The following is a 24827-nucleotide window of genomic DNA, read 5'->3' on the forward strand; positions in this document are numbered from 1 at the left end:
TCCAGTTTCACATGCTGAAATACCAGCAACATATTATGGAACTTATTAAGCAAAAATGATCTACCTTTACAGTCTGTGCAGAAAATAAAGAGTTACAAGAGCTTATGCATTCTGCAAGCCAGGTCAGCAAGCATACTTTGCAATGTGGCTTTGATGCCCTAGAAACATCTTGCAGGGCAGCAGTCACTGGTTCTGTACTGAGAAGACATGCTTGGCTTAAGGAACAGACCTTGCCAGACTGTGTCAAATCAAAATTACTAGACACTCCTTTGAATAAGGACAATCTGTTTGGCACCAAAGCAGAAGTGGTTCTAAAAAAGATGGAAGAAAAAGCTAAATCTATGCAGACAAAGATTTTTTACAAGTGCAGCCTTCTAGATTCAGAAGGCATTGCCCCTCGAAACATTGGTCCTTTCCAGCCCCCTCAAGGCCATCTCAAACTAGATCCAGGGGAAACATACCCCCCCCAGATTATAGTCTCAGGGTATGCAAAGATCTAAGCAATGCCCTATCCTTCCAGTGGAAAAACTTCTCAATCTATGCTTTCCCCCCTCTGCCTTTTCTCTCAAAAATATTACTCAAGCTAAGACAGGACAGACCAAGGGCAAACCTGATTGACCCAGACTGGCAATGCCAGCACTTGTACCCACTACTGCACAGCCTGTCACCGGTGCCACCCTGGCACCTACCCTAGATCCCAATCCTCCTCACTCAGCAGGGGAAACAGATCTTGCATCTGCAGCTGCAAATGCTGAATCTTGCAGCCTGGCTTATTCCTTGAATTCTCCCCCAGTAACCAGCCTAAGCAAGCAGGTGCTGGACTTCATTCTTGAAGCCAGATGACCCAGTACAAGGAAATGCTAATAAGTGGAAAAGATATTGTTCTTGGATTTAATCTAAAGGAGAGGACACAGCACTGCCATCCTTACCTCTAATCCTGGATTACCTAGCAGATCTACTCCACAGAGGCCTGTCCTTCTCCTCCATTAAGATCCATGCCTCTGCCATCTTGGCTCATTACAACGCTGACCCACCTCTCTTCTCTCTCCCTCTCATCAAACAGTTCCTGAGAGGGGCAAACTACTTAAGGCCACCAAGGAGAGCACCCACCCCTGCTTGGGACCTTAACTTTGTACTGGAAAAGCTCACGCTACCCCCCTTTGAGTCTGCAGCATCGGCAGAGTTAAAATTCTTCTCTTGGAAAACAGCCTTGCTTCTGGCCATCACTTCAGCTAGAAGAGTGTCTGAGCTACAAGCACTTATGGCTGTGGAACCCTTCATTATTTTTCATGCTGACAGGGTCTCCTTCAGGACTAACCCTTCCTTTATGCCTAAAGTTGTGTCCAGTGTGGCTCTCAACCAATCTATCCATTTGCCAACTTTCTTCCATAATCCTCAAAATAAAGGGGAAAGGATCCTGCACTCCTTGGATGTGCGCAGACAGCTCAGATTCTACCTTGACAGGACTAAGCCCTTCAGGAAGTCTGACCAATTACTAGTCAGTTTTGTACCAGGGGCAAAGGGCAGGGCCATTTCAAAACAAACAATTTCCAAATGGATAGCACACTGTATCCATTTCTGCTACAAACACCATGGGAAACCAACCCCTCGGGGGGTCAGAACACATTCCACTAGGGCAACTTCTACCTCTACAGCATTCCTCAGGGGAGTCCCTATCAGGGACATTCTGGAAGCTGCTAACAGGAGTTCTGTACACACCTTCACCAAGCATTACCACCTGCCTATCTTTTCCAAATCCAGGGCGGGTTTTGCAACAGCAGTCCTGCAGGGCATACTAGCCAGCCCCAACTCTTCTTGACTGACTCCACCCTTTATTCATCTTTGGGAATCAACCCAAGTGTGGTGACTGCAACAGTGAAACACGAAGAACATAGTACAGTTGTGTACACTTGCCATAAATGTAGATGTTCGAGTGTATTCACTGTTAAAGTCCTGGTTTCCCACCCTCCAGCCCTCTTATCTCTCTGTCTCTCTCTCCTCTCCATGTTTATTACTCATCCCTTTCCGGGCTATTGGTATTTACTTTTTACTGGTGGTGTTTTCCCACCATAACTTAGCTCCCTATTTGGAGGGGTCCTGACATTTGGGGCAAGAAAAACTGATTTAATGGCATTGGCTGCCTGTTTTTATACCCCTGACGACCTGACATCAGTCCTGGAGCAACAGCAACTGACGCAGAAATACTATGTCTCTGGTATTCGGGCCAAATGAGGGCTACCTGCAGGCAGATAACCCACGTGTGATGACTGCAACAGTGAATGCACTCAAACATTTACATTTATGGTAAGTGTACACAACTGTACTTTTTATACAGCTAAACAAATCAATATTATATTTTCTAGAAAAAAAATAGAAGTTTTATCCTAGAAAAAATTCTACAGCTAGAAAAGTTACATTTGAACATATGATAATATTGTGAGCCCCCTTTTTTGTAACAGGAATGGCATGAATCCTAATGTATACATATCTTGTGTAAACCATATTAGGATGCAGATATGTTTTAAGAAGGACAGTGTGTGTGTGGCATTGTTTGTGTATGTTGTGAGGTGAGTATACAGCAAATTGTGATTGCTTTTAAGAAAGCCCAGGAGTTGCCATGCCATTTTTCCAATGATAGAGGTGACTTTGGAGTTAAACATCATAAACTCAAATGGTGTGGAGGTTAAGCATGAATTAATTTTTCCCCAGATGATATTTTGTATTAGTATACTCGGTCATATGTAAGTGCTGGGCTGTATTGGGATGTGATATTGCTGTAAACAGACTTAAGCAATCTGCTTTTTCAGAGATGCCACACACAGCCCTGGGACATACAGTATTATGATTTTCTGGGTTTCAACTACTCTTTGAGGAAAGATTACCAGTATTTTCCTGAGACAAGTTTTATATATATATATATATATATAAATATATATATATATATATATATATATATATATAAATATATATATGAAATATCTTTCTATATCTATTTACAAAAATGTTATTTATGCAACAAGCAAGATTGTCATTGAAGTCTGTATGGCATGGAAATATCACATTAGTTTTTTTTCTGGTTAATGTTTCCAGGCATAGCGTTAGAGGTATAGTAACAGTTGCGTAGGTAACATCAGCACAACTGGTGTAAAGGCACAGTCTTGAAACATTCACAGACACATGGTAATCAAAGTTATCAGTCATGCAGCATTTATTGCCTGATGTCACACTGCTTGGCTACAGTCTGTGAATTATGTAGTGATAGAGAACAAATAATCCACTTAATTTCAATCCACACAACACAATAAGACCTGTGCCAAAAGGTTTCCTACAATTTACACCCACTTTGCATGGTACAGGAGAGGAGTACAATAACTCATGTCACATTCTGGGTGTCTGTATTTGTCTTCACTGAAACCAAAGTGAATGTATCAATAAACAAATGATTACATTAATAGTTATAATAATAATTAATACTAAATAATAATTAGTAATGTAGAAGATTAACAAATCCATTTCAGCTGCTGAATGTAGCTTTAATTTCTGAGCAGCCTTGAACATGAAAGAAGGATAAATCTAAGTGACATGGTAAAGTGCATATGTAACTAAACAGCTGACCTAGTGCCAAAAGCATATTTGTGCGTTATACACCTGAATGTCCTGGGGCAATAATGCACATGTCTAAACAAGTTATAGAATTACTTCTGTACAGAATTTTCACAGTACAGGCTTACTTTGCAAATAAATTGTTTGACAAGAACATTTTTAATAGAGTGACTATCTTGTGCAGGTATTATAAAGTGACCCTGTTGATGAGGGTTGTAAACTACGCCTCCTCCAATTATTCTGATGATTCTTTACAGCTAAATTTACCTTTGAATGGATCCTCAGTAAAGACCTGAAAAATTTGCAGGGGAGGGTCTGGACAACTGAACCTAGAAAACCTAGAAACACAGCTAGAGGAAGTTGATTTCTGCCTTGACTGAAAGATTATGTCTGAATATCTCTCATTCAATGTGCCTTATATTATAATTACTATTAAATAAGACATTAAATAAATGACATTTTTTAATGTCTGAAAACAAGATTTCTCTGTTTTACAAAAATGTAAATTAGGCGCTACTGAATTTAGAACAATAGGTAATACTCTAGCAGAACAATCAAAAGTCACACTGTTGATAAGGTACATTTTGGCAAAAATGCATATTTATTGAACAGAAGTCATTTTTTACTATTCATGACTTGTTAGTAAGGTGATGGTCTAAGGTTGAAATACAGACCTATTATAAATATAGCCCTGGTGCTAAGCACTAAAAACAGTTATGCCTGGTAGTAGTTGCATATAAGGAGTAGTACAGTAAAGATAACACATGGAGTAATGTAAGTACATTTTATGCAAGAGTCAGATACCTAATGCGTGCTTTGGCATGATATACAGATGTAAAGTAAGTGAAAGCAAGATAGTAAAAAGGTATGTAATAGTTACATGATTTTGAGTGTGGATGAAGTTAACAAAAACAGTGTAAGTAGAGGGGCATGCATGTTGGTCACCATGACAACACGCATGCCCATCACCATGACAACATGCAAGTCCATCAGCATCAGAACAGTAGCAATGAGAAGGGGCCCTTCCTGTAGTTCTGTAGCATGGATTTTGCCTGGAATTTATAAAGAACATAATGAACAGTAAATAACTGCATTTGCAAATATATACATCAGGTACTGTAAGCTTTATAAGGTTGGAAAACTGTTTTAAAATCTAAGAAACCTGATTGCTGTGGAGCTAAATTGTGTTACAGTATTCATCCCACTGAGGACTGAGATACATATATATGTCTTTTTTTCTACTGCAATATAGGGTGAAGCTTGGTAACGGCATCTTAGTTATACCTGAGTCATTAATGTCAGTGCAGACTTATTCATGATGCAAGTGCTTGATTCATGTTTTAGAATTGCCAAGGTGTTGATGTTTAGACTTATACGACAGCACGATCTGGCAGATATCATACAGGTAGGAACAACGTATTCTTTATATTCAGAATGAATTATTTACAGCCTGCTGTTTAAAAGGACATCAATGGTAACATATGTCTTCACTTTCAAAATAAGCAGTCAGGGGTTGTGTTTATTTATGTTTACAGTAAAGTATTCCGTGAGCAGCAACTTTGCTGTTCAGAGGGATGGAGGGACATTCATTCAGCGGTGAGCAGCTTTCTTTTTAATTACTGCATTGTCAGAAGAGTATTCATTTTTTATTAACCAGGATAGTGAACTGATACATTCAGACCCATTTCACTCACTGCCTGGGGTATATAGAAACAAAAATATCGATACAATAAATACAATAAATAGGTAGAATGTATTAAACAATGTTAGATATGAGAAATCGTGCATATCTGACTTCATACTGTTAATGACATAATCATGAATGTTAGGTGTTATAAAGTGAAGGTGTAACAATGTTGTGGGAAAGTCTAACTATGCAGAGGTTGGGTGTCACAAGTTGTGGGGATGATAAAAACATTTACATGCTCCTCTGTCTTTAACATCATTAGGGCTAGCTACCCAGTAGTATGAACCTTGGCCCTAGGTGATTGTCACCATTGAAGAGACATCCCATCATACCTCTCAACTGTACAGATTTTCACAGAATGTCCAAATTTTGGCCTCATATTTTTTGGTCCATTTTTCATAAAATTGTGGTAAATTAATGGTAAATCATTAAAGACTGTAATTAGAATATAATGACAGACATTTGAGTTTCAGACTTCATATCCTTCAGAAAATTCATTCTAATACAAAACCATCTATTCTATCAAATTTCTATGTTTGTAAGAGCAATATTTAAAAAATGTCACTGTTTTTGGGCCTTTGTCCAGATTTCTTGCTCTAAGAGGTTGAGAGGTATGTACCCCATCCCCATGTGGAAAATAGGAAAAAGGAGTTGTGGATAGATGGATGGATCAAGAAAGATCTAAAGAGTTTAAGAGCACTACACTGTCGGACTGTGGCTTCACCAGAAATTACAAGTATTTAACTCTCACTACCGATACTTAAAGAAAAGCAATGTATTTGCATTTTGTAAAACTTGTATGTCAAACTGTTAAGTGAGGTGAAGTGTGTTGCATAATGCTGTCATAAGCAGGTTTCAGTGTCCCACTCTCTATTGTTGTGAGCTGCACACTTTATTGTAGTGTAATGGTTCTTGAGTCAGTCCATCCAGCATGGATAAGCTGTTTCATTATGGGATGGCGACGCTGTTGAATTTCAGCAAAACCAAGTGTAAACATCTATACTGAAGTAACGGCAACAAGTAAATACATGCGAATCTCCAAAACGGACAGACCTCTTCACAAACTAGGCACAGTCCAGAAGTAATCCAAAGGAAAACCAAGTATTCCAGCTATAAAATGTTCTACTGTTGTAAAATAAAAAGCACAATCCAGTTGTAAAAACCTACTACACTTTATTTCTGTTAAGCACTTTTCATCTCGCTTATAGCGAGACTTCTTCAGACCACATACAGTTACATCACACTGTGGTATTGAGAGTGGAATAGGTTTTATACCACAGTGTGATGTAACTGTATGTGGTCTGAAGAAGTCTCACTATAAGCGAGACGAAAATCACTTAACAGAAATAAAGTGTAGTAGGTTTTTACAACTGGATTGTGCTTTTTATCTTACAACAGTGGAGCATTTTATAGCCGAATACTTGGTTTTCCTTTGGATTACTTCTGGACTTTGCTTGGTTTGTGAAGGGGTCTGTCCATTTTGGAGATTCATCTATACTGAAGTAGTCCAAAACTGTTGCTCTGCTGCATTGTGCTAAAGCAAAGGATGACCTGTCAGTCCCTTGTTTAACATTGCACTGATGAAAATGTATCATTTCTGTTTATGACACTAGACAAGGAGTCGCAGCCCTTTGTCAGAACTGTAAGGCACTGAATGTAGCAAGTTACAATGTTTCATCTGTGGTCAGTATTCCTTAACACCATGTAATTAAATATTTACAGCTTTGGTTCTTTATTTAATCATCATAATGTGCAGGGATTGCAATTTGCACAGAGTACTGCATTTTCACAATTCTACATTAACGTTGAGAGATGTACTTGTGCTACTGTTTTCCACTGCTGTGTGACCGTGATTCCATGGCTGTATTACACAGTACAGGAGCAACAGAAACAAGTATCCAACAAAAAACAGGCACTTAGAAATCTCCTGTTTTAAACTTCTGAAAGAGTGGATTTTCCATACTACAGTTCCCCTTCCCCATTTTCTGTGCGGTGTGGCATCTGTAGAGAGGTAACACTATTTTGCAGTGATAGTTTTTCTAGTCAAAGTAAAGTCAAATGGTTTTACTTCCAGTGATGAAAAGAAAATCATATCTTTGGTAACTGCAAAACTGTAAGGTGCAATTGAAACTCACTATTCAAAGTGTGCATTAAAACCCCTGAAATGCACATAGTGGAATGGATGTTGTAAGTCTGTGTGCATTATTATTGAAGACTTGTTGTAATCGAGCTGTTGGGATAAAAGATTCCTATTTCTTCTGTAAAATGTATATATCTCCCATGGTGCCTTCAAAAAGGGAAGTTTATAAATGACTTTGTACACACATCTCTGTGCTTGCTAAGGTCTTTGTCAGTATTTCTTTTAGTGTCTGTTTCATAAATAATTATTTATTTTATTTTACTGCAGACATCCTCAGATGTTTATCTCTTTTTCCTCAGATATAAATGAATGCTTGATCCATGGAATTTGCAAGAAAACAGACTGTTTAAACACAAGAGGAAGTTATCGGTGTATGTGCAAAATGGGCTATATGATGGATCCGTCTATGAGCCACTGTGTCTGTAAGTGTCCTACAAAGAGCGCAAAGATAACAAGACAAGCATTTCAATGCTGCTTAGGTTAACAGGACATGGCAGTAGCACATCTTTGAGTTTTGACACATTTTTAGTGCCAAAAACATCAAATGTCACAGCAAATAAAACACAGATGCTTCTCTGATACTTGGCCAAATATGCAAGACAGGGGCAAGAACTTTTGCATTGCTGTGATGTTTCAGAGGTAGACTCATTGGTTCCTTTCTAACTGTAAATGCTGCTCAAACATCTTTTCCCGATGTAACAAAAACAAACTTTAAATTGTTTGGATCTGTTTATTTTATTGGATGTCAATGGTACTTGGAAATGTTGTTGAATGACATGCTGTTCATATACTGTAGGAAACACGGCCAATGAGATGCATCAGAGAACTGAGGGCTGCTGTCAGAATCAAGAGGTCCACATTCTTTATAATATCCATGATGTTAGGAAGGGTTGGTAATTAGAATCCAAGTGATTTAGCCAAAGGGCCTCATGCCTCACTGGTGGGGGAGGTCAAATTGGCAAAGAAGGCTAGACTTGCCTCAGTGTATTTCAGAAATCTGAAAAACTGTTGACACACACAAAGGAATCAGCAACATGAGAACAGGTTTGACACAGCAGGAGATGGTGTGCAAGGTCATTTGAGAATTTTTATTCAAAAATTGCAATAACAACTTCAGGATACTGTGGTTCTGCCATAGTGTGCAAATTTTGTATTGGACATTCTTGTGGCCTAAGTTAAAATACAAAGTTTGTTTTATTATTCGTATTATTTTCCCTCTTTTGTATCAAATAAATAGTAATAAATAAGACATTCTTACAAACACATAAAACCCTCACCCCAACCCACCCCCCACATTCTCTCTTGCAGAAGCCTTAAATTCTCGTTAGTCTTATTACAGTGAATATTTCCCATCACTCACCCTACCTTTCAGCAATCACAACTCCTCATTCGCTGCTTAAAACAGTAAATACAATCCATATCCATTATCAACCACTTGCTCTGTCAACTGTCACTTATTGTCAGCTCTCACACCACTTCCTAATACTTGTAACAACATCTGTTCCAGCCTTCATAATGACAACTCTGGGAACATACCTCCGTTTCTTCTACAGCCATATCCTCCCTTCTACTACTAAATACCCACCCAAATCCTAACTGACTCGCTCCATCCAGAGTACTGAAAACCATCATTCATACAAATTATCCACCACAACTTTGCTCAGATTTCAGACTTAATAATCAAAAACCAGAGCTAGCAAACTTTCTTCCTCACTTTTACCTCTCTCCCTGTGTTTCTAACTAAGAAAAAAGCCTTCATTGCATCTTTACCACAATAAGATTAACCTGTCTTATTAAAATGCCCTTTAACACATAATGATTAGGAAACCAACCAATGGCATCAGCTGTAGTCTATTTCCAGCCAATGTACCATGCCAGTAAATGAGAACAGCCACCTAAAAATTGTCCTACTTAATGCAGGTATCATACTAAAGAATCTTAAACAGCTAGATTCATTTTTGTCCTCCCTCGAACAAGATATAGCTGGAATTGCTATAACAACACTTTTCCAGATATGAGAAATTATTTAATTGCAGACTGGGAACTAGAGTTTTTTGAGGTATCTGGCCCTACTCAAAAACATTAAATCACTGCTTCTAGGGACAAAAAAATGCAAATAAATGAACATGACCCTAACGGGCACATTTTCAATTTCCAGTGGAAAACAAACAGTCAAATTCTTGGAGCAGTCTACCTTCCAACTTCACCAAGTAGTGAATGATCATATCCCAGTACACCCAAAAACCTCTCAAAGGTATCATAACTCCTGAACCTTCTCATATGTTATACCACTGATACTGTAGACAGCCTTATTGATATTAGCCTAACACAAAAATTAAAGAGCCTACAAGGCTTAATTTTAAATCAGGCGAATACTCTTGCTGGACCTAATAATAACACACATTCCAAACAAAATTTCTCATACTGGGATCCTGCAGACTTCCTTTAGTGACCACTGCCCCATACCATTTACTCTAAAAATTACAAACTGTACCCCCACACACACACACACACACACACACACACACACACACACACACACACACACATATACACACACACGCACACACATACAGACACACACACACACACACACACACGCATGCACACGCACACACACGCACATGCACACACGCGCACACACGTACATACACACATGCGCACACACGCACACGCATGCACACGCACACACACACACCAGATATTTTTTATCCTAAACTGCTGAAAATGTATCTCAGCCATAAAGGATTAAATAACTTTCAACACATGCCAATCAATGATGTCCCTACTAAACTAGAATTTAGTCTAAACCACACGCACATTTCAGTAACTGTTAGCCAGCAAATCACATGCGATCAGAAATGCTCAGTTTAGGGATTTAAACCTCTTCTGCAATATAAACCAAATTGTTTCCACGGAGAAATGTAACTTGCAGAGGATACCACTGCACTGCAGTTGCCTACCCCCTATTGTAACTTTGCTGTGGGACATTCCTCCCATTCCAGTGTTATTAGCTCATTCTACTAAACACAGAAAGAACATTTGGGAAGGCCAAACCCCTTAGTTTCTTAACCTTGAATTTTCTCCCTTTCCACTTTACTAAAAAAAAAAAAAAAAAAAAAAACTTTCTCCAGCTGTTTTTACAGTGTTTGTGTTTCCTCCTCCTGCTCGAACTTCATCTTGCTTTTTCAGCTACTTCTTCTCTAAAATGTTTAATTGCATCTTCACTGCTGCATTTATTACTGCTTGTTTTTAGCCCATTTAAATTGTAGGTGTTATTCTAAGCCTCTTAGTTTTGGTCTAAGCACTTGGGGTTGAGGCCTACCCCTTAGCTTTACCTGGCCTCTCTCCCTCAGATTCTGACAAATATGGATAGACAATTTCCTACAGTTTCTCCTGCCAGCCTGGTTGATATGGGCATCCTGAGACAGTGTAGCAACTGCCTCATGTACATGGACAACCATCTACTACTATCACCTAGGAGCACAATCTGTGAGAGATGCAATTACATAAAGAAGCTAGAGTCTGTGCTCTCTCCCTCACAAGCCAGTATATCTGGCACTGAGAAGGTTGTCACCACAATCACTACATCTCAAACACCACCTACAACTACACAACACACACCCACATATGCGGAGGTTCTCCACAAAAACCAACCCAAACAAAGGAGACCTCAGAGGCAAAAACACATAAGAACTCCACAACCCTCCACACCACATACCATGCATAGTCCACACACCAGTGTCTCGCAATCACTAAGGCCTAACCATAAACCCAACATATTAGTCATAGGAGACTCCATTGTGAGACACACAAATGTGCCTCTCACCAGGCTGGATAAGGAGAAAGTCACAGTTAGTTGTTTGTCAGGTGCCAGAATCCACCATATCACACACGCACTCAAGTCTCTCAACAACAGATACTGTTACAACTCTGTCATAGTCCATGTTGGCATGAACGACTTGAGACATACCTCCCTGGACTAAATGAAGAGAGACATGATTGAGCTCACTGAATATGTGTCCCAGGCAGGTATGTCCCTAGCCTTAAGCAGCATTCTACCATCACCCAGAATAATGCCTCAATGCAAACAGAAAATGATTGACTTTAACAATTGCCTTTGTTTCTGGTGTCATTCCAGGGGGATCCAGTGCCTGACAGCCTGGGAAGATATGATTGACAGACCACGATGCTTTGCTAGAGATGGCCTGCATCTGTCTCACTTGGGCTTCAGGCTTCTGGAAAAGGCCCTTGCCTCCCACAAAGTGCCTTTTTTAGGAAAAGTCATGAGGTCGATACTACCAACAAAAAAATTTCAACAAAATGCAAATTAAAGGTCATGCTGCTAAATGCTAGGAGTCTAAACATGAAACTGCACTCATTGCAAGTGTGTTTAACCCTTGAAAATGCTGACATCTGTGCAGTCACAGAAACCTGGTTCAAAGCTGCGGAGAGCGCCCTAGCCTTACCTGGTTACTCATCCTATCATACATTTAGACCAAATAATGTGAGCAACAAAGCCAAAGGAGGTGGAGTTTCATCATATATTAAAGACACACACACCTCCAGGCTGGTCGAACAGTATGACTCACAGGAGACACTCCAGGTGCAGTCAACCATTGACAAGACCACTATTCAAATTATAGCTAGCTACAGGCTCTCATATTTGACTCAAGTTGCCCACACCACCTATCTGGACCTCTTCATATCTATCAAGATTCAACCCTTTACCCTGATCCTGGATGACTTTCATTACCCAACCATGGATTGGAAAAACTACTCATGCCAGAACACAAATGCCCAGAGATTCTTCGATTTTATCAATGCAAATGCCTTGGAACAGCTAGTTGATACCCCCAGAAGAGCTGATAATATCTTGGACTTGGTATTAACCAACATGATTAACCACTACAGCACCCCTATGGTATCATCCTCCCTGGTAAGATTCTACAATAAAGCAGTCACTTTCAAAGTCACCATCTCCCCTGAGCCCCTCTAGCTATGATCAAACAAATAACTTCTCCAAAGCTGATTACAACCTCCTGAGGAATGGTGTAAACAACTTCACAGCCCCCTCCCCCTCTGTTGGAACTGGCACCAATGTCCAAACCTACACCAAAGTACTATACGAGTACTTATATAGATGCATGGAATCAGGAATATCCGATAGGACAAAATCATCCTCCGCAAGAAAGAGTAAACCTGTCTGGTGGACATCTGCAATAAATAAACTGTATAACAAAAGGAAAAAGTTGCTGTCCAGGACCAAGAAGGAGCAGGTGTCTAATTGGAAGCAATCTCTCCTTAGCCTGAACAAGCAAATAAAAGCACTAGTGAAATCCTCTAAAGCCATCTTTGAGTCCAAATTGGCCACATCTATTAGAGACATTCATAAGGCCTTCTTCATGTACGTCCACAATCTCAAAGGAAGCATTCAGACCTGATCAGAACTGGTGGTGAAGGACACCACATACACAAATGCTGTAGATATCACCAATCTACTTGTTGACAGATTCAGCAAAGCCTTCTCCCCTCTGTCCGCCCAATCAGTAAATCAGGACATCCCCAGTACCTGCCCCCCATCCCTTATCTCTAGGGAACAGGTCATCACTGCCCTCTCAAAGGCAAAAAATACAGCCTCCATGGGACCCGATAACATCCCAGACTGCATCTTACATGAACTCAGGCATGAACTTGCAGCATCATTAGGCACCCTATTCAACCAAGTCTTGAATACCAGCTTTGTCCTCAGCCTAATTACCCTAATCTGCAAGGCCATGGAATGGGTTATCATGGGCCTCATTAACAGGGACATTGTCAACCTCCAAACACTCGACCCCACACAGTTTGGCTTTGTCAAAGGGAGGTCATGTCTGTTAAATCTGGCTGACTTCTTTGAGACAGTCACCAAAGCCATGGATGAGGGGAAGATGGTGCACACTCCCTACCTTGACATGGCCAAAGCCTTCAACACTATTCCCCTCTCAGGCATAGTAGATAAACTCTCTCCACTAGGCATCAATCCAGATGTTACCAGATGGGTAGCAAACTGGCTCACTGACAAAACTCACCTAATTAAAATAGGAGAAGCTACCTCAAGCAGTAGACCCATAATGAGTGGCATACCGCAGGGATTGGTCTGGGGCCTCTGTTATTTGGGATATACTTCTCTGAGGTGCAGGCCAAAGCCAGTGGGCTATGGCTGACCAAGTTTGCAGATGACTGCAAGCTAGGCACAGGCATCAATTCTCCAAGTAATGTGGATGTCCTCCAAGAGGGTCTCGCCCAAACAAATGACTGGTGCCAGAAACATGGCCTCAAGCTGAATGCCAAAAATGCATCATCATCCCCTTTGAGGAGAGTGACATCCCCACATATTATCACAGTAATAACAATGTCCTAAGTACACAATCAGTTGTGAGGTATTTGGGCACCCAGGTTGATAGCAACCTTACTTTTGACCACCATGTTGCTTCTGTTGTACGGAAAGCTTTTTACATTGCCCATCTCATAGGTAAGGGTTTCACATCTAGGGACAAAGAGGTCATAACATCTCTGTATTCTTCTCTTATAAGGCCATTTATTGAGTACAATGCCCCCTTTGGCATGTACCTCACAAGACACATGCATGACGCTGGAGAGGTCACAGAGGTTTCTCAACAGGAGAATCCAGGGCCTCAAACATCTACCCTAAACAGATAGGCTAAAATCCCTGTCCCTCTAGTCAGTTTTATATAGATTCCTCAGAGGTGACCTCTGTCTGGAATACAAAGCAATATCAGACCCCGCCTTGATGGAACTGCTGCATATCCACAAGTCAAGCTCCACTCGAGCAACCCATACGTGTGACCTCAACCTGGTTTGTGATATCAGTAGGACTTGTTGGTGGGACATATTTGTGTCTCAGTGACTCCCCCATCTGTGGAATAGACTCCGTCAGCATGTCAAGCACAACCTGGATAACTGGATGGGAAACAGAAAATACACCCCTGAGGTTTCACCTGTGTCCCTGCTAGACAGGGGTCTTTGTGTGCTGACTTGTCTAAACAAGGGCACAGGGCCAATAGCCTAGTAACCTCCTATGATCTTATAGTATTTTCTGTGGGACTGAGAAACCTCAGTGTTCTCCAACTGAAAACACTTGACACATTCTGGAAATAGTCACAGAGAAAGAGGCCCCCCACCCCAGGAGACTCGGAAACCGAGGTGGTCTCTGAGTCTAAACCAGAAATCTGAGGAGAAAACCATGAATCTTGAATCACTTCAGGAAATGGGATATCTCTCTTTCTTTTACTAGAAACTACTTTATAAGAAGGATCAGTAGCCATACCCGGTAAACTACTCCTGTACAATGAATGTGAGGAGTAGTAGATGCATGTTTTGTTTCTTTTTCTTTTTGACAGGAAAAATAGGGCCAACTTTGTTTCTAATGGTAGCAGCTGCTTCCCCAGGGATGGGCACAGCATTTCCTGTTCCCTCTCTCAGGACTAACAAAAGAGACTCTTCCTTGTCCACTGAGGGGAACTCGGGAGCTGTAGAGACCTTGGCTAACCCTCCGGTCCATAGCAGCTGTATGTGCTACACTAGAGTAATATGGGGTAAAGTATGAGTTGTCTGCAGTGTGGCTGTGGCAGAGCCCCCCACCTGCAACTGAAGCAAATTGCTAGCCTGCTGTGATGGCAATGGCTGTTTGTTTTTTTTTCTTTTCTTGGCTGGAAGAATGACTGACCTTGGTTTAATGGTCAAGCTGAAAATGGTGCCTCTTTCCCAGGGGAAACAAGCAACAAACACCAGTAAAAAATTTAAAGTCTTTGAAAGTCCCTTTTTGACATAAAACACAGTAAAAAGCACTTTAAAAACTTTGACAGACCCAAAAGTAAAATAAACACAATTTCTCCACAGAAAAAAAATTATTTTGAAATACTTTAAACAACTTTTAAACTGACAGGAAAAAAGTGCACTCTCACTTAAAAGTACAATACAGTCTCATGAAGGTCCATTAAAACAAAAACTCCTAGCTTTAAAATAACTTTCCAGAACAGGAAAGTGTTATAAAGCAAACTTCTACTTCTTTCAGCTTTTCCTGGTTAGGGGTTGCCACAGTGGATCACCTGTCCGCTCATGAATGGCAGTGGAGTTTTACAGTGTCGAGTTGCCAGCCCTTCGCCCAACCTTCCACAGAAGGAACACACATGCACGCACTCACGCCTAGGGCCAATTTAGAGTGTCCGATCCACCTACAGCATGTCTTTGGGATGTGGGAGTAAACCGGAGGACCTGGAGGAAACCCATGCGACCTCAGTGAGGACATGCAGACTCCGCACAGAAGGCACCGAGCTGAACGTGTTATAAAGCAAACAAATTTTTAAAATGGATATTTTTCCCCAAAGGGAACTATCTGCCCAACAAAGGAACAGCACAAGCTGGCCGTTGATCCTCAAAAGCCTCAGAGGAGTTTACTCTTCAGCAGCAAGAAAACTCTAAAGGACTTGGCGCCCAAACTTGCCTTTTTAGTAGCTGACTGATGGTTTTGGGCTCATGGAAGGTGTCCTGAAGCTTTGGAAGCTGGGCAACTGTTATTTCCATGGCAGGAAATAACCCAAATTGCTAAAGTTACTGCACCAATGATCAATATTATGAACATCATAAAATTCTTCACCTGTCACTTCTACAACCACTAACGCAACAAAAATGCAATACCAGCAGAGTGTAAGCAGGCCATTGTCAATTCTGTTCCTAAAACTTTCAAAGGCAGTGATACAGCTCAACCTTGAAAGATTTTTGAAATACTAATCTTAATTCAGATCTATGAATACACTGAACAATACAGAACCTTTTCTTGATGTCAGCATGTAATTTTGTCAGAGCAGATCACCGTGACAACCATTTGCACTCTCACTGGCGATAGCCTCCAAAATATGGATAAGGATTGTTTTACAAGATCAGTATTCATTGTGCTTACTAAGGCCTTTGACTTTCCAGATTATGAATTCCCTCTCATGTTGCCAGCTAGAGAAGGAATGAGCACAGAAAACCCTGCGTTGTTTCATAAACTTGCAAAAGTAACAAATACTTTAAAATTGAAACTGGATCAGCTATGTCTGCTTCCTGTCTGCTACCCAAAGGTGTCACACAGGAATTAGTATTACCCCCGCTGTTATTCTCCGTGTTTATCGACAAACGTCTTGCAGATCTCTGACAACCCCCAGTTATTACATTCACAGATGATGCAGCCAAATATAGAGCCAATGCTTTCCACTTCACTATTAAAAAAGGACTAGAGGATGACATTTCTAAATTCTCTAAATGGTAGCTACAATACAAACATACTATACTATCAGTACATAAAACCAAATCTATAATTTGTCATTCTAGATAAAAGTTTTCAATAGTCCCTAAATACTAGGACATACTGTGTAACAATCAAGATCGTATTTAGGCTGTGCCATACTTTAAATATCTGTGGCTTTTGGTAGACCAAACCCTCACCTTCCAGTATTATGTATATGACAAGAGGTAGGACATTTCCAGCAGATATAGTGGATCATGTATACACCACATGGCTAATGTATGTACTCTGTCATTGTAAGTTTCCTGTCAGAGTATCGGATTTTCCATAGCAAGGAATGCTGTGATACAACCTTTCTACATCCCCAAAGGGGTTGTTGTACCAGCACTTCCAGTGTTTCTCTTTAGTTACAGGCAGAGTTTGTTCTATGACCATGTCTTAAAAATCTAACACAAGATTCACATAACAGTCAAAACATATATCTTATCTCCCTAACAGGGATGGCAGCTCAAGCTAGTGGGCTGTGTAGAGATCGGTTTACAAAGTCTATAGGAAAAGTGCGAGAAACAGACAAATATATGTTTTGTAAAACAGAAGTAGAAACAGTTGCACTTTTCATTGCCAGTTATGATACACTCAAGGCTGATTGTATTTGTAAAGACAACAATGTGTCAGGACTGCTACATAGGTTCATAGGATCATAATAGGTTGCTAGGCTAACAGCCCTAGAGCCCTTACATGCCTAGCTGTATTTATCCTGAGTTGCCCCAATTGTCAGTGGTTAGGTGAGTGAAGTTTGCAGAGGTAAGGCTCTATGATAGTTAATAACTTCCTCTATCCAGGAGGGACATGGGCACCACCCTAGACATGAATTTGGAGTCACCCATCCATTGATCTAGGTTTCCTTTGAAGAGGGTCAGGGAAGCGCTCTGTTTCAAATGAAATGGAAGCTTGTTCCAGAGAAGTGGCAGTCTCTGGGAGATATATCTATTTCTCCAGCATGACCTGTTCATGTCAGAGGATAGGTTAAAATCCCTGGAGCGAGTAACCCTCTTGCAGCTTGATTTATGAATGTGCAGCATTTCCATCAGGGCTGGATTAGAAACTGCCCTGTAATCAAGGAACAGGTCACCCTTCACAACCTGTAGGAGATAGAATACAGTGACACGGTTTTCAGTATTTCCACATGTGACTGGTGTGGTGTAACCTGTAATTTCTTGTTGGAAAACCTCTGTGGTCTCACCAGTTGTTGTAGATGTCTGGTGAGGTTCATGCAAAAGGGAGCATCGTACTAGAGTACTGGTCTGATGAGGGCTGAGTATAATGGAATTATAACATCCTTAGATTTACACGTGATGCGTTTACTTATGGGATGTGCCTTGTAGAAGGATTTCCACACTACTGTGAATATGTGGTGGTCAAAGTTTAGGTTGCTATCAACCTGAATACCCAGATCACATACCACTGGGTCTGCACTTAGGGGGATGCTGCCCATAATGTAATTAGCAGGGATGTCAGCTTTCCAAAGGGACTAATAATGCATTATTTTTGCATTTAGCTTTAATCCATGGTTTTGGCACCAATCATGTCTGCATTATCCCTGTCTGCAGTATATTATCATCAATGGGGGGCACAGTGATTGCTCCCATTTGCAGTCATCAGCAAACTTCGCCAGCCACAGGGCTTCCATGTTTGCCTGGACTTCTGAGAAATAAATAATACAGGGCCCAGTATAGAGCCCTGTGGTATGCCACTGGTGACTTGTGTGTTGCCAGAGATGAAGTTGTCCACGTTTACAGTATGTGTCCTGTTGGTGGGCCAGTTGGCTACCCATCTGGTAATGCAGGGGTTAATTCACAATTGGATAATACCTGAGTGGGGGATTGTGTCATATGCCTTGGCTAGGTCAGGATAGGTGGTATGCACTGTCCTTCCCTCGTCCAGGGCTTTGATGATTTTCTTGAAGATAAATAAACAGAGATCTCTCAGGGTAAGGTACCTGCTATGTCCCCAAATGAAAAAATGTCAATATCAAGGTGCAGGTACTCCACGACTATCAAAGCCAACCATCAACCAAAAAAGTAAAAATCAATAAAAAATGTTATATACTTGAACAGCAAAAAAAACTTTATTCCATGGGTTGTTAGCGCTTTCACGTCTACTCTGGACGCTTCTTCAGACTTTTCTGAAGAAGCGTCCAGAGTAGACGTGAAATCGCTAACAACCCATGGAATAAAGCTTTTTTTTGCTGTTCAAGTATATAACATTTTTTATTGATTTTTGCGTTTTTGGTTGATGGTTGGCTTCGATTTTCTTGAAGACGTCATCCATGTTTAACAGGCATGGTCTACCTTTAACAAATCTGAATTGGGATAGGTCTGGAGTTTGTAGATTACCTATGTCCTTGTTAATTAGGTCCATAATGATTCTTTCCATGACCTTGTAGATGAGGCTGTATATGGGCCTATAATTCTCAGGATCAGTTGATGGTCCCTCTTTGTGCAAAGTGATTGTGCTATTGTCTTAAACTGGAACATTTACATCAACTGACACAAACAGTGTCTAAAGCATTTTCACAGGTTGAATCCATCTTCACTGAGGATAAGTACACCTTAAGAATGCTCAAACAGAATGAATCTCTTAAGCTACTCCATGCCCAGTTAACTATTGGTAAAGCCTCTTACCACATTATAGCTACCTATAGGTCCCCCACCATGACCACTTACCTGGACTTACTGGAAGCACTTGTCATACAGCCCAACACCTTACTCAAGGTGATTTCAATTATCCAAACACTGAGTGGGAAACATACATGACCACAAACATGCTTGCTCAAGAGGTTTGTGGACTTTGTCAATGCAAATGCTCTGCAATAGCCAGTCAGTGCACTCATAAGAGGATCATCTGTCCTGGACTGACATGTGAGAGATGCAACTATATAGCCAAACTGGAGGCTGAACTCTCTCAACTCAGGGCTGGCATGACCAGACAGGAGGAGATGGTAACCACACACACAACAATCCCAGTCCCACATAGACCTACCACAACTGCAAACCAAACACATAAAAACACAAAGACATACTCGGAGGCTCTAATAAAAAACAACAGAGGCTCCCAAAGCAGACATCCAAAAATCCACCACCTCAAAACAAAACACATGCAACACATACTTCAATAAATCAGTGTGTCAACCAATCACAGCCCTTAAGGCCAAACACCATGCCTGATACACTAGTAATAGGTGACTCTATAGTCAGACACACTGATGTCCCACTGACCAGGCTGAACAAGGAGAGGGTGACTGTGAGCTGTCTATCAGGAGCTAGGATCCGCCACATAACACACGCACTCAAGTCACTCCAAAGCAAGTACAAATATGCTACGTCATTGTCCATGCTGGCGTGAATGACCTGAGACGTACCTCCCTGGACTACATGAAAAGAGACATAGAGGAGCTCTCCAATTATGTAGCCCAGGCTGGTATGACCCTGACCCTGAGCAGCATCTTGCCCTCACCAAGAATGATACCACAATACAAAGACAAGATGATCAGCTTTAATAATTGGCTCAAGTACTGGTGTCATTCTAAGGGGATCCAATGTCTGTCTGCCTGGGATGACATGTTGGACAAGCCACGCTGCTTCCAAGGGATGGCTTACACCTGTCACCACTGGGCTTCGGATATTGGCTAAGGCTCTTGCCACCCCATAGTGACTTTTTAGGCAAGGCTCAAAAGACAAACCCACCTCCTTAGAAAACAAAAATGGAAAAAAATAAGGGTAATGCTGCTCAACACCAGAAGTCTAAATCTCAAGATGCAGGCACTCGATGCACTCCTCAGCATGGAGAACATCGATGTCTGTGCAGTAACTGAAACCTGGTTCAAAGCTCCTGAGAGCACCCCAGCACTACCAGGCTATACCTCATATCATGCTTTTCGCCCCAAAACCCGGGCCGAACCACAAAGGGAGGGGAGTGTCCATATTCATCAAGGACACCCACACCTCCAGGTTAGTAGCAACACATGAAGCATCAGAGACCATACAGGTGCAACTAACCATAGGCAAAACTGCTATACAACTGGTAGCATGTTACAGACCACCCTCCCAATCTCAGGAACCCCACTCAGCCTTCCTGAAGACATTGGAGGATATGAATGTATCACAAAATACCATCATACTGGGAGACTTCAACTACCCAAACATAGATTGGGTACATTATTCTAGCCCTAATACCCTAGCCCAAAGGTTCCTGGAATTCATAAATTCAAATGCACTGGAACAACTAGTCACCTCTCCCACTAGGGGAGATAGTATACTAGACCTGATCATCACAAACATGGGGACAAAATGCTCCACACCGGAAGTATATCCCTCACTAGTGAGATCTGACCACAAACTAATCACCCTGGATATACATATCCCACCTCCACCCCAGCACAAAAGACCATAGTGAAAAACTTCTCAAAAGCAGACTTCACTCTTCTTAAGACTGAGATGGTATCCTTTAAGCCCACTGTGCCAGTGGATACCACATCCCACAATGCCGAATCCTTCACAAATGCTTTCTATGGACATCTTCAAGAATGCATGGATCATGCAATCCCAAATAAATCCAAGTCCCTCTCCACCAAAGGCAAGTGTCCTGTCTGGTGGACCTCAGCCATTAACAAATTGTATAACAAAAGAAGGAAGCTACTGCACATCAGAGCAAAATCCCATGAAGGGAAGACATCTCTGATCAACATAAGCAGAAAACTACATTCTCATAAAAACATCCAAGGCCAACTTTGAGAGAAAAATCGCTAAGGACACTAAAGATAACCACAAAGCCTTCTTCAGCTATGTTAGAAACCTGGGCGGAAACCCTCAGATATGCTCAGAGTTAGTTCACAACAACAAAAAATACACTGAACCCACAGATATTGCCAACATTCTGGCTGACAGGTTCAGTGCAAATTTCTCCCCTCCCTCACCCCCAAAAGAAGAAATACTTATCCCAGCTGAATGTGATCTCCCTGTCATCTCAGATGTCCAAGTGAGAACCGCCCTAAACAAAGCTAAAAACACAGCATCAATGGGACCTGGCGGTATCCCGGGTTGCGTGTTACGTGAACTCCAAGAGGAGCTAAACCCACACATAAAAATGCTATTTAACCTTAGCCTTACTTCAGGATATGTACCTGAACACTGGCGTACAGCAACAGTGGTCCCACTCCACAAAGGGGGCACCTCTACAGACCCTGGGAACTACCGCCCCATAAGCTTAACCAGCCTGGTCTGCAAAGCTATGGAAAGAATCATTATGGAACTCATAAACAGAGACATAGGGGACCTACAGACACTTGACCCCACCCAGTTTGGCTTTGTAAAGGGCAGATCCTGCCTTTTGAACCTGGTTGACTTTTGAAACACTCACTAGAGCCATTGATGAGGGCAAAGCAGTCCATACAGCCTACCTGGACTTGGCTAAGGCCTTCGACACAATACCCCACTCAGGCATCATAGATAAGCTCAACAGCTTAAACGTAAACCCTTATGTCACTAGATGGGTTGAAAACTGGCTAAAGGACAGAACCCATAAAGTTAAAATCACTGGAGCAATGTCAGACTCAAAGCCAGTCACAAGTGGTGTCCCACAGTGATCTGTCCTGGGACCCCTCTTGTTCGGCATTTATTTCTCAGATGTCAAAGCAAACATGGGAGGGTTGTGGCTGACAAAGTTCTCAGATGACTGCAAACTAGGCACCATAGTCGATACACCAGCGGACACATACATCCTACAAAAAGGCCTCACAGAAATGGACAACTGGTGCCGGAGTCACGGTCTTAAACTAAATGCCAAAAAATGTATAGTCATCCCCTTTGGGAAAACAAAGTACCCACAAATTATCACATAGACAGCAACCCACTGAGTACGGAAAAAGTAATCAGAGACCTAGGGACCCAAGTCGACAGCGACCTCTCATTTGACACCCACGTTGCCAAAGTGGTTAGAAAAACATTCTACCTTGCACACCTCATCATGAAGGGATTCACATCCAGATCCAAGGATGTCATTGTACCCCTATACTCCTCCCTCATCAGACCCATGATTGAATAACAATGCCCCATTTGGTATGTACCTCACCCGGCATTTGCAACAGCTGGAGAGACCACAAAAGTACCTCACCAAGAGGATCAAGGGTCTCCAACATATGTCTTATTCTGCCAGACTAAAGAAACTTCAGCTCTATTCAGTAGCATACCGCCTGCTCAGAGGTGATCTCTGCCTGACATACAAGGCCATGTCCAATCAGGATCTGATGGACATGCTCCACCTCAAAAAATCCAAATCCATCAGGACCACGAGAGCTAAAGACTTAAACCTCGGCACAAGTATGAATAGGACATGCTGGAGGGATAGATTCATAACCCAGAGGCTTCCCATGCTTTGGAACAAGATCCCAGTTCATATTAGGCAGAGCCCCTCACTGACTCTCTTCAAGAGAAATCTTGATGAGTGGATGGGAGTTCGTAAGTTTACCCCAGGGGTCACATCTGTGTCACTGCTAGACAGGGGCACAGTAAACTAATTCTATTATATAAGGGGACCTTCATTGTCACTACTAGACAGAGGCACAGTATTCTAAATTTATTCTGTACATTTTTTGTACCATTTCATGGGGTGGCAAAAGCCACATCACTATGGCTAGGCTTACAAATGCCCCAGGGCAGATAGCCTAGTACTATACTATGAAACTATGAAACTATGAAAAGCTGTAATGCGTTTCCTGCAGTCACAAAAATAGGTGTGGCAGACTGAAGTGTCTAACAGCTTTTAAAGCTGCGTGTTGATCAAGGGAACTCTGCTTCTGCCCTCCATCCTTGTGGTAGTGGTATGTGTGTTACAGCACTTAAAGATGGAAAACACTTTGTGCCCCTACCTTTCCTTTTTTTTCTCTGTAAGTTACTAGTACATGGGGAGAGCTAATGATGAATGTACCATAACAAATTACGATCAGATCACCAGTCATAACTGTTGTTTATGTGTTCTTAAAATGGAGTCAAGAAACTGATCTCTCATATGAAGGATTTCTTCAATCCATTTCTCTAAGCATTACCAAACTGATTATGATCAGTCACTCAGTCATAAGCCTCAGTAGTGTCTAATATTATATGGTATGAATGCTGCACTTGTAATGTGTATTTGAATTTGTGAGATCAGTGAATGTAAGTCTTTTCCTCTCACATCACACAAGTTATTAAATTAGCTAGTGTTGAAATAGTAGAAATTATTGTTTGTAGTATTGCTGAAGTGGAATATGGGGTTTTGGGGTTGTGGTGTGGCACACTGAATGCGTTTATACCTTCTTTACTAATTTTCATGCAATTTTTCTCTCCAGCGGACAAAGCTGTGTCAGAAATACAGGGACTGTGTTACCGATCAACGCATGGTGCTACATGCTCATTACCGCTCGTTCAACGCATCACCAAACAAATTTGCTGCTGCAGCCGTGTTGGCCAAGCATGGGGAAGGAAGTGTGAACGATGTCCTCTGCTTGGATCAGGTAATGTGAGCTGGTCATTCCTAGATAAAATCCTTCTCTACCTTTACTTATAAGAGAATTCCCTTGGATATACACATTTCTGCAGCCTCCTAATTGATGCTACCCTCTGTTAAAAGCAGTACCTGATGCTACCCTCTGTTAAAAGCAGTACCTGATGCTACCCTCTGTTAAAAGCAGTACCTGATGCTACCCTCTGTTAAAAGCAGTACCTGATGCTACCCTCTGTTCAAAGCAGTATCTGATGCTACTCTTCTGTTTCTGAATTTTAGAAGTTTGTCCTCAAGAAGCAACGTGTGAACTTGACAGCGATATATCTGAAGAGTGAGACCATGCATGCCTGTATACTGTTTGTTCTGTACTTGATGATTCTGTGTGTTTGCTATTCTGTGTGTATTTGCTGTTTACTGTACAAAGTGTGATCTACCAGTGAACTGCATTCTTTGTTTTTGCTAGCTGTTCTATGCATTGGAATCCTGTGTGGTTGCATTTTTTTCCTGCATAGTGTGCTCCTCCATGTTTGCTACTTATTATGTACATTGGAATTCTGCTTTTGCTGCTT

At 41.4% G+C, this 24827-nt stretch overlaps 1 protein-coding gene across 1 annotated transcript in view; it reads left to right on the forward strand.

Moving 5' to 3' along the window:
- LTBP2 (latent transforming growth factor beta binding protein 2) overlaps positions 1-24827 on the forward strand; it is a 3457946-nt gene that overhangs the window by 2108139 nt on the left and 1324980 nt on the right. Inside the window, exons 10-11 of the mRNA XM_044074624.1 lie at positions 7730-7852; positions 24104-24268. Of these exons, the coding sequence (XP_043930559.1) occupies positions 7730-7852; positions 24104-24268 (288 nt within the window). The remainder of the gene's footprint in view (positions 1-7729; positions 7853-24103; positions 24269-24827) is intronic.

The sequence above is a fragment of the Protopterus annectens genome, chromosome 6.part0 (genome assembly GCF_019279795.1).
Source record: "Protopterus annectens isolate FY-2018-M chromosome 6.part0, PAN1.0, whole genome shotgun sequence".
In the NCBI taxonomy this organism is placed as follows: domain Eukaryota; kingdom Metazoa; phylum Chordata; order Ceratodontiformes; family Protopteridae; genus Protopterus; species Protopterus annectens.